General features: G+C 40.3%; 1 protein-coding gene across 4 annotated transcripts in view; it reads left to right on the forward strand.

Moving 5' to 3' along the window:
- Kair1d (Kainate-type ionotropic glutamate receptor subunit 1D) overlaps positions 1 to 13,639 on the forward strand; it is a 319,596-nt gene extending 305,957 nt beyond the window's left edge. For 3 of the 4 annotated variants that reach the window (XM_076424117.1, XM_076424115.1, XM_076424116.1), the window contains exons 15-18: positions 247 to 478; positions 1,542 to 1,657; positions 2,556 to 2,711; positions 5,827 to 7,055. In XM_076424117.1, the coding sequence (XP_076280232.1) occupies positions 247 to 478; positions 1,542 to 1,657; positions 2,556 to 2,711; positions 5,827 to 5,880 (558 nt within the window). In that variant the 3' untranslated portion in view covers positions 5,881 to 7,055. Of the gene's footprint in view, positions 1 to 246; positions 479 to 1,541; positions 1,658 to 2,555; positions 2,712 to 5,826; positions 7,056 to 9,715 lie in introns of those variants that run through there. The other variant, XM_076424118.1, reaches the window with a different exon arrangement.
- The last annotated feature ends 695 nt before the right edge of the window (positions 13,640 to 14,334 follow it).

Genomic DNA, 14,334 nt, shown 5'->3' on the forward strand with positions numbered 1-14,334 from the left:
CTTAGCGGATCGCCGCGTGAGATCCGAATCGATTCGGGGTTTAGGGAGCAAAAATGAAATTGCAAATCGCGAGAACGGCGACGGGCGTTATCGATCGCCGTAATGGCAGCTCGGCTGTGATTTCCATGGGACCGCAGACGAGCGGGCACCGTGTAATAGTCCTCCTTGAAGATTAACCAATTTCGGCCGACGTTTCATCGTTTAATGGCACGCGCAATCGACCATGAAATTCCTGGCGTGATCTAGGATTCCAATTTCTCGACGTACCAGCGTATGTGGTCCTTCATGGATTCGGCAAAGCCGGAGGTATTTACAAATAGCAACGTGGAGGGCGTGGATCGAGTGATCAAGGGTAAAGGCAGCTACGCATTCCTAATGGAATCCACTTCTATCGAATACGTAATCGAGAGGACCTGCGACCTCACTCAAGTCGGCGGTCTCCTGGACTCTAAAGGATATGGCATAGCCATGCCGCCGAGTAAGTGCTATGAAATACTCTAGCGTGCGTGAATATACATTCTATGCATACATGTAGGTGTAGGGGGTGCCTCAAAATACAATAGTACCATTTTCTAAACGTGCTCTTTCTCGATCCAAACAAATCGAAAGTGTGCTTCCTCATTTTTAAAATTGAAGATTCATCTCAAGAAATATTAGGTTGTTGTATATGGAATGTCCGACTTTTAGCAGTGACATCACAAAAAATCAGGTTGTTTGGTACAATTACAAAGAAGTTATTCTATTTCAAAGGGCGTACGAATTCTTTTTACACTCACTGTGACGATAAAGAAAATTTCAATCTGTACTAGAGTTAAGAATATGTGTTTGGTCCCATGCTTTTGGAACACCCTGTACAACCGCCAGTATAAACTTGTCAGCAAGATGCACGTTAGCCGATTATACTCGCCCGAATAGCTTTCGAGCGATAGAGACGCGGGCTATTTCGGCCGATCGACATGTATATCCTTGATTTATAGTCCCTAGGCAAACGCCGTCGAATCGTGAAGATAATTTTTCACGTTCGTTGTACGGATTTATAGGGAAATTAGGAGAGCGCCGATCCCCGCGCATTCCAACGGGAATTTCAACCGATTCCAAGCTTTCGCGCGTTTTGCGAGAACGAGTGCCGCTGCTTAATATTCCGTGTCTCGTTGGAAAGCGAATCAGTGGTGTCCGTTGGAAAAATATTGTATCTGTAAACATTCGAAAGCGATACTACATATAGGTCACGGTTTTTCTCATTCTCCCTCGCTTGTGCATGGTTCCCTGTTTCGGTAATAAAGAAACCGTATCGAAATCGAAAGACAAAATCTATAAAAATGAAAAATATATTCTGGATAGAAATGAAAATAATATACTTCTGAAATGTTGTTGCGAGGACTGTTTCCAAAGAAAATATCTTAAACATCGTCGACTGTCGCTTCAGTATGTTCGCTGGTTGGGAGTGATAACTTCGGTGACAGCTTTCGAAAGTTTCGAGAGCGATAAAAGCCAACTGGGAGAGGAGATAAGACTTTCTCAATATGACCTTGGGACTTCAGATTCGCCGTACAGGACTGCCATAAGCGGGGCGATCCTGAAGCTGCAGGAAGAGGGGAAGTTGCACTTGCTGAAAACACGCTGGTGGAAGGAGAAACGCGGCGGAGGATCTTGCAGGGTAAGCAAACACAACGTCCTTTATTGTCCTTGTGAAGCGTTCGGCCTGAAAAACTTGCGGCTCGCGAGCCGCGGAATCCTCTCCCCACTCCTGGATCCTCCGAGCTGCCACCCCTTTTTGTTATATAGTTTATGGACTGTTAGGAAAAAATGCATTTACGCACTAACATCCCCCCTAAAGATGACGATCGGGGGGAAAATGTAGGGCTCGACAGGGTACTCTCGAATGTACCGGGCCAGAAATGCGCAACATTTCCAGGACTCAAAATTGAGACCTGACCCACCTCCTGCTGGACCAAAGAATGGTGAGCACTGCGACCCGCTATTCGCAGGGTCCCATGGAAATCACCGACACAGATTTCTCCGACACGGTTTTCGCCGACAACATTTCTCCGACTCCAGATTTGTCCGACAATAGCTTTGGCCGACAACGCCTTTAACCGACAACGAATTTGATCGACAACGATTTTGACCGACAACGAATTTGATCCACAACAATTTAAGGCGACCACAGTATGTATTATCATACAGTATTATCATATGTATTATCATACAATATTATCATACTGTGTCTTAAGTCGTTGTGGATCAAATTCGTTGTCGGTCACATTCGTTGTCGATCAAATTCGTTGTCGGTTAAAGGCGTTGTCGGCCAAAGCTATTGTCGGACAAATCTGGAGTCGGAGAAATGTTGTCGGCGAAAACCGTGACGGAGAAATCTGTGTCGGTGATTTCCATGGGACCCCTACTCGCATTACTCCAGTGCTCATATAGCTTTGGATCTCTCCCACGCCTGTTGTCTTATACCGAGCTGCCTCCCCTAAACGTAACATTTACCTTTTATTGCGACGAGGTGTATTTTTCAGACTTGACAAATCGAGTTGTTTGTCTGTCACCAGGATGATACCTCGAAGAGCAGCTCGACGGCGAACGAGTTGGGCCTCGCCAATGTCGGCGGCGTGTTCGTGGTTCTGATGGGCGGGATGGGCATCGCATGCGTGATAGCGGTGTGCGAGTTCGTTTGGAAAAGCCGGAAGGTCGCCATTGAGGAACGGGTGAGTGAGGTCAGATAGCACGTCGAAGAGGGCGTGATCACGCCAGAAGTAACGTCATCCAACACGCATCTCGATCCAGACGCGATCTACCCCGACATACCGCGCGAATACATCAGTTGATGTTCGCGCGATGGTGGAGTTCCTCTTTAATGGTCACGGCGCAAGTACAGAACCACTCGGGTTTGATCGTTCTACCGTCCGATCGACGGAATCACTCAGCCGAAAGATTTGCAAATATTTCATGTCGAGCGAATGTTCTGTATCCGTCATCGTAATCGTTTGCGGCCGGGAATATCATTAAACTGTTTCCTTTCACTTCGTTGGTGCTATCTGTACAAAGTGTTCCATAAATAAGGGATCAAGGTTTGAATTTTCATTGTTCTTACGTACACGTTTCACCACAGGCTCGCTTTTTGCTTCTGATATACAAAGTGAGTCTAAATGCCCAAACATTGAGCATTAATGATTCCGCATTATCTAGTGTATAAATAGATTGCATGGCTATCGAGAAGATTGTATTTTCGGGTATTAGATATTAGAACTTTTGTAAATTATAAAACCATAGTACTGGCAATACATCATACTGTCGTACATAAGAATAGCTATACGACTAACTCACATGCTAAAGTTCTAGAGGAAAGAACCCAAACTTTGATTTCTTATTTTTTGAACGCACTGTGTGTTTTCCGTGATTTGATTCCATATCGATTATTATAAAATTACTAATTATTAGATTCAGCATAGACATGTATGTCCTTTTAACTTACATCGTTCGCAACGCCTTGATTTCAATCCTGTACGATTTCTGTTCGAATCGAAGAAATTCATACACCTTTACATTACAGCTTCCAAATCTCGTATCGAAGTGATTTGTGTATTAGTTTGATATTCGAAAATAAGAAACGTTATATTTGTACGTGGAATTGAACAGTCCCCACCTGAGGAATATTCGGAAGAATTCAGATTATATTTTACAAGTTATAATATAACTTTTATAAGTTTCAGTAATTGGATCATTTTGATTCTATGGAATTTTTTACGACAGTCAATCGCAATGTGCCACACACAACACTGACTACCGAGCAGTAAACGCGTGTACACTGATTTACAATAATAACCAGATTGAATCCATTCATTTTGATTATGAGCTAATTTTGATTCGTCTGGATGCGACAAGATAGTAAAGCTTTTGCTCGGAAAAAAGAGATTTGAAGCGAAAGGATCATTGACGTTCAATTAATTTCGCGACGGTAGAACGGTAGGGAATGGAAAAATCGATGCTGGGAAGGTTGGGAAGCGTGAAGCGAGCCGTTCCGAGAGGAACATTCCTTTGCGGGAATGAAATTAAGACACAGTGATACGACGCGGCAGCGGGAAACTCGCATGCGAAGGGGATCGCGTGTCTACAATATGTATTCGAGCTACCGCTTGCGTACATTCAAGCGGTAAGCAAATAGGCAAGTATTTGAGAAGGGCTCGTCCACAAATACGGATATGCAGCTTTGCGACGGCGACCTCGCGCACTCGAGAGCAAACAATCCTACAAGCCAACAAACGTTGGTATCGCTGTTCCCCTTCGGACTGCGATACTTCAGACCACAACAGAGTGGCCACAATACTACCCTCGATTCTGAAACTGTTAATCGTTCTTGCTTGACATCGAGGGCGGAACGTAATTGTCGCATAACCCACAAGCGTTCCCCGTGTTTCCATTCGGAAATACGATATTATTAATTTTTACGTGACTATTGTCCTGCCAAGTAGACTTCCGTATAACGTGATCGAAACATTGTTTAAAACGACTGTGTATACATATGCACTACCGGCTAAAATTTCTAGAATCACGGTGTAAATTCAGAGAAACAGGAGGTTTATAAGAAGGACTGAATGCCTTTAGAACAATCAAGGAAGATTAACTTGTCAAAAAAACTTACGAATAGTATGTTTTACATCTTGTATTATTTTCTTTTTATCAAGGCATGCGTATTTTTCTTCAAATTGCTCTTTCATTAAAAACACCGCCTTTATTTTTAATAACAGCCTGACATATTCAGTGCATCCTGACAATTAGTTTTTCGAATGTTTCTAATTTGATATTTCTCCAAGCTCCTTGTAGAATTGCCAAAGATGTCCCTAGAAAAATGCATTCCAAATATTGTGTTACACTGGGTGTATAAACTATAGAAGAGCATTATGGACATAAGAAAATGCTGATATCTGTTAAGAAATATTATACAACTAGTTAATATTTGATATTATAACGATGGATCATTTCAAAATTTATCGATATATTCGATTTTTATAAAAATCAGCAAGTGATTCCAAACTTTTGGCCGGTGGTGTATATATATATTTGGATCACTAAATGTGCGTCAACTTCATATTAGATGATTGAAAAAATCCCGATTTAAAAATAAAGTTTTATTAGTCAATTGTACAGTCACCACTGCGAAAATCGGGGAGGACTTTTTGCAATCATCCAATAGAATTGCTGCTTTATTATTCTACGATTCCATAATGAATTCATAAGAAATATTCTTTTCCACCGTAGTCGCAAAGATCTTATTCTGTTGTTTGTACCTGCGGGACACAGTATTAAACTTCGGGATCCCAGGCAAAGCCTTGCGATCCCAATCCTTATTGAAGAAAGAAAGAATTACATAAAAGAAACTCTGTTGTCGTTTCTCAATTATCTTATTCCAGACGAATCACTTTACATTGAGCTTATTACAATTTCCGTTCTATCTGGTACACGCCGTTAATTTCTCGACTCGTAAAGAGGAATATTAAAACGAGTTCCGTGCGCTTGCTGCTACTGCTGTTTCACTAACTCCGGTTCTCGGCTCGTGCTCCTTTGTCCTTTCACTCGAGAGGAATCGTACACCGTGTTTGTCATTTCCCGGCTATAATTTCCTTCTCTTTTGTGTCCGCTAAGCTTGTTTGCCTCTTAGAAATTTAATTGGAAAATCATTGTTGCGCCGGTACGTTCTTTAAGTTTCTTTTTCACGCTGACGGCGCTCTCGTTGCGTGTGTTGCGTCGCCATATTGATTCGTCGATCATTGATATTCTCACCTGGCCGCAATCTTACCCGAGCACTTTGCTATTCTGTTTTAGAAGCAGAAATCCTCGGGGAAACCGATCTGCGAAGCTTTTACCGATCTACACTAGCGGACGGTATAATGATCCCGCTCGCAAAACAAACAAACGAAAAAAAAAATGTCTCACACATTCCTAAGCCCGAGAAAACCGTGTCTGACCCGATGGACCTAAGGAGGAACTCCACCATGAGTGATCGAGAACTGTGTGAAACACTGACAGACACGAAAAACGTGTAGAAAGTTGAAAAAAAAAAGAAACGAAACGTATAATCAAAACGAAGGAGCAACGATCCTCGACCTTTCCAGTTTTTCTTTCGTCCTCGTCGGAAATCCCAGCAGACAATCTAGCGCGACGATCGATCAAAAGGCTCGCTAACAATTAAACGAAGTAACTAAGAATCAGCGAAATAATCAATTTCTCTCTCTCTCTTTTTCTCTCTCAGAAACAAAATAAACGAAATCTGTTCATACATTTCCCTTGGAAGGTTCGCGTCGTTGCCAATTGAAATTGGAAAGGTCAACGCGTTTGCCATATTGCTCATATCAAAACTCTTAGATTAATTGACGACGACTTCAAGCCTCGCAGCGAGAAGCAACAGTCTCCCGGGTGAATTTGTTAATGTAAAGAAACAAAAAAAAATACCGCGGCGTATACCTCTCGAGCTGACGCGCCGCGAACCGCGACTGAATTAAGTGTTGCAGATTAACGAAAAATATTTACAAACAATCACGATTTTATACCGAATAGTTAATTAATGTATAGCGTGAGGTTGCTAACGTTTTATTGTATATGTACATATTGTGTAGTTTCGAGGGAGTGGCCAGCCATGCCACCACCGCGCGGAGTCCGTATGTTTCTGATAACAGAGAGAAATGATAACGAAAAACCGCGAACGAAAAAAAAGACAGCTCGGATCGAACGTTGTCTGTCGTCAGAGAATTATAGGACCGCGCAAACAAGCCCACGGATCCTTTAGTGAGACACGAAAGAACATATACGATAGTCGGCTCTGTATGTTTCGGCTCGTACACTTGTATCATATAAATTACCGTAATGGCGGCGTCTCGGTTTCTTCCAACCAACGATATAATCATTCCGACCGGCTACCGAGTTCTCAAACTTCATTTTTATTTGATTTACAACTTCATAACTCATCTATGCCGCAAGAACACCAATTAGTTTTCTTGCTCTTTCGACTCATTTAAGTGAGTAGTATACTCGATTCTAATTACTACTATCTTCTGCACGCTCATAGCAACGGGTACGTCTCGTTTATTGTCATTGGATTTCTTACTTCATTCATTCCATTGCAATCTACCTGTGGCCTGTCTCCTTTATTTCACTGTTCTCCTATTTCAGTCGCCTAATTCTTTTTTATTAATAGTAACGTTTAGAATCGACTTCTTAAAAATATGTAAAATTTTAGGCGAAAGGGACTTTGTTTGAATTATAAAATTCGAATCTTGGAATCGATGTTATTCTTCAGATATTTTTAATGATAACGTAGCCGTCTAGTTCCTTTTTATTAGTAGCGTTAGCGTTAAGAATTAATTTCTTAAAAATATATAAAATTATAAAATTCGAACCTTGGAATTTTCTTAATGATGTTATTGTTCAGATATTTTTAATGATAAAGTAGATCTAGGAACAACTCGAAACGCTGCCAATACGGTAATTAGAAACGGTCGCATTGCAAAACACGTAGGGTTTAAGTGGATCGCATACGATTCGGAAGGACACGCGCACGATGTGTGACAGTTTAGTATGACATTGTTAGTTGTGTCGCAATGTTTCTTGCCTCTCTTTCTCTCTCGCCACGGATACACAGGAGGTGAGCAACTTTTGTACTTTGTCTCTGCTATTTGTTGTGTCACAGCACTGGAACGAAATAAATCATCAAGCATGAATTTTTAGACAGAGTTCTTTTTGTGTCACCAGCCTGCTTCTCATATTTTCTACCACTTTTTCTTTTACTGTGTATTACGATCATTTTCGTTTCGTGCCAATTTAACAATTTTTTCGGTTAAACTTCACCCTGCGTAATCAGAAATTCAAGTTTCAATACAGGAGCCAAGTAAAAATTGTATTCTTCTTTTGATTATCTTATTAAGCTGAAACTAATACGTTGATGTCCTTAAATATTTTTAAAATGTCCACTACTTTAAATTGCAAATACCCATTGTCGTTGCATAAAATGCATAAAATCCACAGTCTAGTTATGAGTGTTTAAAGTTGAGCGATTTTCAGTGTTTTTGACATCTGAAACTTGGATTTTTCGCATTCTCTCGCCAAAATGTAAAGGATCACATTAGAAATAGGCAAACATTTCTGATTACACAAGGTAAAGTGCAGCCATTTTTTGCTTATTAATAGAGATGTAATCATTCTAATTTGCAATGACACCCTCACAAGTCTAAAAAAGAGCTGACGGTACTTAAATATAAAACCAGCACGACGCAAGTTAAAATGCTTTCTACCTATGCCTGATTTCCACACGTCACGAAAAATTCCCTGAAAACATTCTTGCAACAAGTGCACGTTCACACACCAATGTTCTAGAATAGAGCTGTCAGCTTCATGCAATGACGCGTATTACCGGAACGAAAGAACTGGAAATTCCTGCGGAAAGACGCGATCAGGGCTGACGATATTTGGCCGATTCTCCGTGAACTCGTGGGAACAGTCGTAGACAGTCTCTTTTTGTCAATTCTCGCAGTCCTCGAGGACATGGCGAACGTTTCCGCGCGAGATTGCGCGAGGGCGCGAGATTCTCGCGTTCGTACAGTCGTTTCGAGATCCGACCAGCACATTTGCCGCTCGTAAAAAGTTATAACCTCGATAAACTTGATATCGCGATTTCGTCGAGCGAAGGGCGGGAAGGGGCGAGTGGTCCGCGAATATGCTGGCACGCGTCATCGCATTTGGCTGACTTGGACTGGGTCAAAGAAGTATGGGCGCTCTTCGTTCCACATTCATCAGTTTTTACAACTTCATTATTCACGGTGGTCCATCTGTAGACTTTTACAAACATTTTACTACGAGAAATCGCCTCGGAAAAAGAAACTCTTTTTTCTAACTCCGGTTTTCTAAATTGGCATCAGTTAATGAAGCACGTGATGAACTCTTTGTAAATTTCACCTTCGTAAAAAATGTTTCACAAGCATATGTGGATCCAAAAAGCACTTACAACTCGTTGTGCGAAATATCTTAAGTTGGTATATCTCTCGGATGTAATATAAGTATTGTAAAAATTAATTTCTGATGTGGACGGAAAAATTTGTTTCATTTCATTGTTGCACTGTAACTCAATTGGTAATTATATCAAAGATATCAAATATTTATTTAATATTTTTTGTATACGTACAACGAGAAACAAAAGTTTCAATAGGAATATAAAATCGCCCGGCGGGCCGCGTATTGGCCAGGCCTGGTCTAGGGGCCGCTTAAAACTATTTTATTGCAAGAAATGGCCTTGGAAAAAAAGAATTATTTTCTCTATCTTAATTTGAAAAACCAACCTCTGCTGTAAAGAATCTGTTTTAAAAATGTTTTATTGCGAGAAATCGCCTTGGAAAAAGTTCTTTTCTTTATCTTAATTTGAAAATAGATTCTTTAGAGCAGAGGTCGGCAAGTTTTCCTCTTTTCGGTCGTTTTTTCGAAGGCTACGCTCCCTTTTCCCTTTCGCGCCAGCTCAGGCGCGTATCGTATGAACAGCGCGTGACGCATTAGGGCTGTACCCATATCAATAGGTCTCCACATTACCGTGGAGGTACTATAGTGAATGCGAGGACCTCCTTTGCCCCTGTGCCAATACTTCGTTGACCCATCGTAGCTTCGCAGGCCGGCCGCGGCTTTTGGGGTCGCAGAAAAGCGTTTGCATCGGTGGTTTGGTCGCACTTTGCAGAAGTCCGTGTGCTCGGAGATGGCGAGCGAGCTCCGTTACGCCCTGGATTGCGGCAACGGCACGAAAAAGCCGGTGAAAAAGCCGCTGTGTCGTCGCGAGAGGGAGCAGTCCAATCTGTCGATCGTCTCCGAGGAGGGCAAGTACCCGGCGTGCAACAAGTACAGGCACTTCGTCGGGAAAGCGCCTCTAACCTGAGCTCAAAACGATCAAGACGGACGAGAGACCGACGCGATGGATAATCCGATCCCCGTTCCAACGGACTAAAAGACGCGATCGATCAGCGAAGAAAGCAACGAGGCGCGAATCCAGCCGCCACTGCTCCAGGACGAACCAGAGCAGTTTCACCTCTCGACTTCACTGTATATCCAAGATTTTTTTTTTCTTCTGACTGTTCTCTCCATCAATTTTTCGCGTCCACCGATCCGAACCCAGCTACACGTAGTTCCCTCCAGGGCTATACACTCCGCAGGATCTACACCGGTCGATCGTTAATCGAGGCTCGCCAGGAATCCATTGTACCGCGCGGGAGACAACAGCGTAGCTCGTGCGGAAGGATTAACGAGAAAGAGGAAACACGACCAGGCGTTATTTGTCTTTTGTCGAGCAGATGGGAACAGATGTCTTTAGTAAAAAATGGGGCTCTGCTCGATGGTTTACAGGATCGTGATGGATGCGGTTCAGTGACGATTATTTATTGCCGATCGAGAATTGTGCCCATAATTATGGAAGTGGTTCAACTCAAAATTTAAAAGAAATGAGCTTATCAGTTACTTATTAAACTAAATTAATTCAATGTGATTTTTACGGTATTGTCAAAAATATAAACTTAATATCCTTCTCCTTTAAATATCTCGAACAAGAAATATATGACTTGGACCACTTTCATAATTGTCTTGCGAGTTTACTTCAAAATACGACGTTTAAACTGCGGAGGGTTAATTAATTCATGGTTAATTAATTAATTATTTTATTACAGGATAATGTTTAATTAATGTCCATAAAGATTCAAACACTTTTCAACTTCTTTCCATACTTTCATGAAATACAACTACACGAAAGGTTTCATTTGTGAATGATATTAAATGCAGTAAGTAAATTGAACGTCGATGTCTCCCGCGCGATATGTCACACAGCGCAACGATTTTTCATTTAGCGAAATGTATGCGTGAATGTAACTCGAACGAAAGTGTCATCGAACGAACTGGAAGTGAATCGAAATCATCGAGCACGTTCTTAATTTCGAAAGAAAGTATCCTGATATTATTCGAATTGACAAAAGAGGGCTGTACAAATGTCATTATCTGTTCGGTGATCGTTCAGATGCTCGAATTTAGTGTAAATAATCGTATTAACCGTTAAGATTACGAATCGTACGATCGCGTCTCTGTTATGGCGTTGTATTATAGGACGTTCACGGGGAATGCATCTAATCGAACCTACTCGTACATCTAGCCACAAAATGTTTCATTATTTCCATACTGTAAAATAATATGTCTGTGAAGTGTTTCCGTTTCGACATTATATCGACGCTTCATCGGGTGTAGATAGGACAAGTGACTTTATATATGTATACAGTAACTCGAATTAATATTCGAACGCTCCAAAAAAGACCATAACTTTTTTAATATTGTACTATACGATTTGACATTTTTTGGGAAGCTGGAGCAATCAGTTTACTACAGGATGTGGAAAGATATTTTTTCAAAAATTGCAATTAATCGGAATTGTAGAAAAAATACAGCGCGTTTTTGGAGGGAAAAGAGCATTCTAAAATAATTTAAATTGGACATTGTTCATATTTGGACATTTTACCGATATTGAAAATTTAAAAAATACGTTTCGTAGATCTGTGTGAATTATATGCACTATGAAAGTTTCATCGAAATCGGTTGATGCGGGAAGGAACGACAGGCAGTGAAAGACGTAAGAATTCTTATTGTTAGATTTATTGCAGTTAGAGGTCGAAAATCGTGAAAATCTGCAATTTTCACCATCGTTAAACGTTTGTAGCTCATTGCAACGTCGACAGATTTTGACGAAATTTTCAGAATATGTTTAATTCACACAGTCCAAAAAGTTCAAATCGTATAGTACAATATTAAAAAAGTTATCGTCTTTTTTAGAGCGTCCGAATATTAATTCGAGTCACTGTAAATATTTTCTTTTCATACGTTCAGCAATCCATTCTTCCGTCAATGTTCGAATTCCACCGTGTCCCACTGATCTGTCCGCGCGACATGTAACTCGTCAGCGTATCGAGTGTGACTGAATTAATTCTTTGAACGTTATTCTCTTGCCATATAATATAAGTATACTCTTTAATATAAGACAAAAGACTCGCATAATGTTTCGTTTACCAAAAAGAAAAGCATCACTGTAGATAGAAGAGGCTACGACCGGGACTCGAAGTTCTACTTGCGGTGGTTGCTTTAGCGAGTACAAGCCTGACAACAATACAGAAAAGTTTTTACTCTCGAGACTAAAATTCGCAAAACTCTAGTCTCGAGCGAGTACCAACGCCACGCTTGTCTCGATAGCAACTTCTACTTGGACACGTAGCTTAGTTTTATTTTATTTCCAAAGGAGTTCCAAGTATTCAAACTTCAAAAACTCGATTTGGTTTTATTCGTTATTTTGAAACTCTTCGTAGACGTTCTAACATGAATTCTATCGGAGACGTTTATAAAAGTACTTACATGGCTATGGAAATGCAAAACATAGAACCGTTTACGTCCAATGAGCAATTTACGTCAATGATAATTGTCGACACTTTGATAATTATTTTTTCTCAAATTACTCGTATATGTGTTCACAGTAAGCTGTAAAAAGGCGTAATGTGATCGTCAATCCATATCAAAGCTATCCAACATTGATTTTAGCTGTCCAATGCTGCTATACTGCCTTAAGTAGAATGTGATGGCCTTTACACAGACGGTTCTATCCGAGAAGCGAATTAAGTGCGAATACTCTTAAATCTTGTTACGCTTTTTACTAGAATTATGATTAGTTAATAATGCAGTAAAATAATTTATTTTTTATTGTATTAATAATTTAATTGTTATCTTGTATACAAAGTGGATATAGGGTACATGGAGCAACTTTTACATTCCTTTAACTTCCTTCTTATTTCGTTAAAAAAATGAGTGAATACGTTAAAGTAATAAATATGATTTTAATCCCTCCGAAACTCTGATTGGGAATATATATTAATGAAAAATATGTCTATTCAATGGAACATATAAGAGCCGGTGAAAAATTGCCTCTACAAAAATCTGTCCTGCCAGTCCGTTTTGATAGTCTTCTGCGCGGAGTCTTCCAATTGCTCTCATTGAAACGCTTCATGTTCGAAGGATTAAGCCAGATTACGAGTTAACAGAACGAACAGAAAGTCGATTTTGCAGCCAGACACGTTGCTATTCGCGAACGCCACGAACTGAACAGTATTAATTTCCGTCTTCCTTCTCCTAAGGCGTAAACAGGCTTGAATGTCGTACGTGCACAGGTGCTCCGGCAGAATGATCGATTTCCGGATGCAGATAGATCAGTGGGATACAATTAGCCTCGATATTCGGAAAGCGTTCGATGCTCGGACGCGACTGTCGTGTGCCACGTAATCTTGGGCGCCGTTTCAACTCCTGTTGTCATCGTTTTACGAACTTTCTGTCGTTTTTTACTATCGACTCGAATATTTACCATGTCGACCGTACACCGACGAATCGAACCGTAAACGTACAAACGCTGAATATACACATTAACGACGCACCGAGCGTATTCAAACACGTTATTGTAAATATTCTCTGTACCACGACACTGCGTTCACGTCGTAACGAGTTTGTTAAGAGCCTATTGATTATACTTCTTACGTAAAAGTGTACTACGAGCATCATATTAAACGTGAATAAACTCATCGTCTGTAAATTCTCATTCGCCGTGTGCCTTATTGCCTTTTCGTCATATCTTCTCCTCATTTGTTCGGTGATTCCTAGACTGCGGATATTTACGTAATTTCCTATTTTTCAAAACGATCAGTGCTGTCACATCTTAATAATATAAATGCTTTCTTGTGTTAGCCGATTAAGATGGTCAAAACTGCCCTTAGAGACTTTTCAATCACTATCGAACCATTCGAAAACTGACCAAGAAAGACTAAGAAGATTTTTTGTTGCAAACTGGGCTCGTAATGAATGAAAAACCCCCAAAAATTCGGTTTTTATTGTGTTCGACAATGATCTATCACAACAAAAAATCTGAAAAAACGTTTTGGATCCTAAGACGCATTTTAGAGAATTATTTCAGATTTTTTTGTCGCAAACTGTGCTCGTAAAAAATGAGAAACCAACAAGTGTAACTTTCCTCCTCAAAACAGAAACGTCGACAAAATAAATGCACGAAGATCCGCCGTCTAGTGTGCAAAATAAAAATGGTCTGAATAAATTGTATGAAACATGAATCAAATGCATTTTCTCCTCTCTCTTTAATCATTTTTATATATTAGATGGTTGCATAAGTTCGTGCCTGGTTTGAAAATAAAATTCAATGGTTAAATTTTAAAGAATTCGACTTTATTAATCAATACATACTTATAGTCACCATTCTTTTGTAATTCTAGAAAATTTAAC

The sequence above is a fragment of the Lasioglossum baleicum genome, chromosome 5 (assembly GCF_051020765.1).
Source record: "Lasioglossum baleicum chromosome 5, iyLasBale1, whole genome shotgun sequence".
Taxonomy (NCBI): Eukaryota; Metazoa; Arthropoda; class Insecta; order Hymenoptera; family Halictidae; genus Lasioglossum; species Lasioglossum baleicum.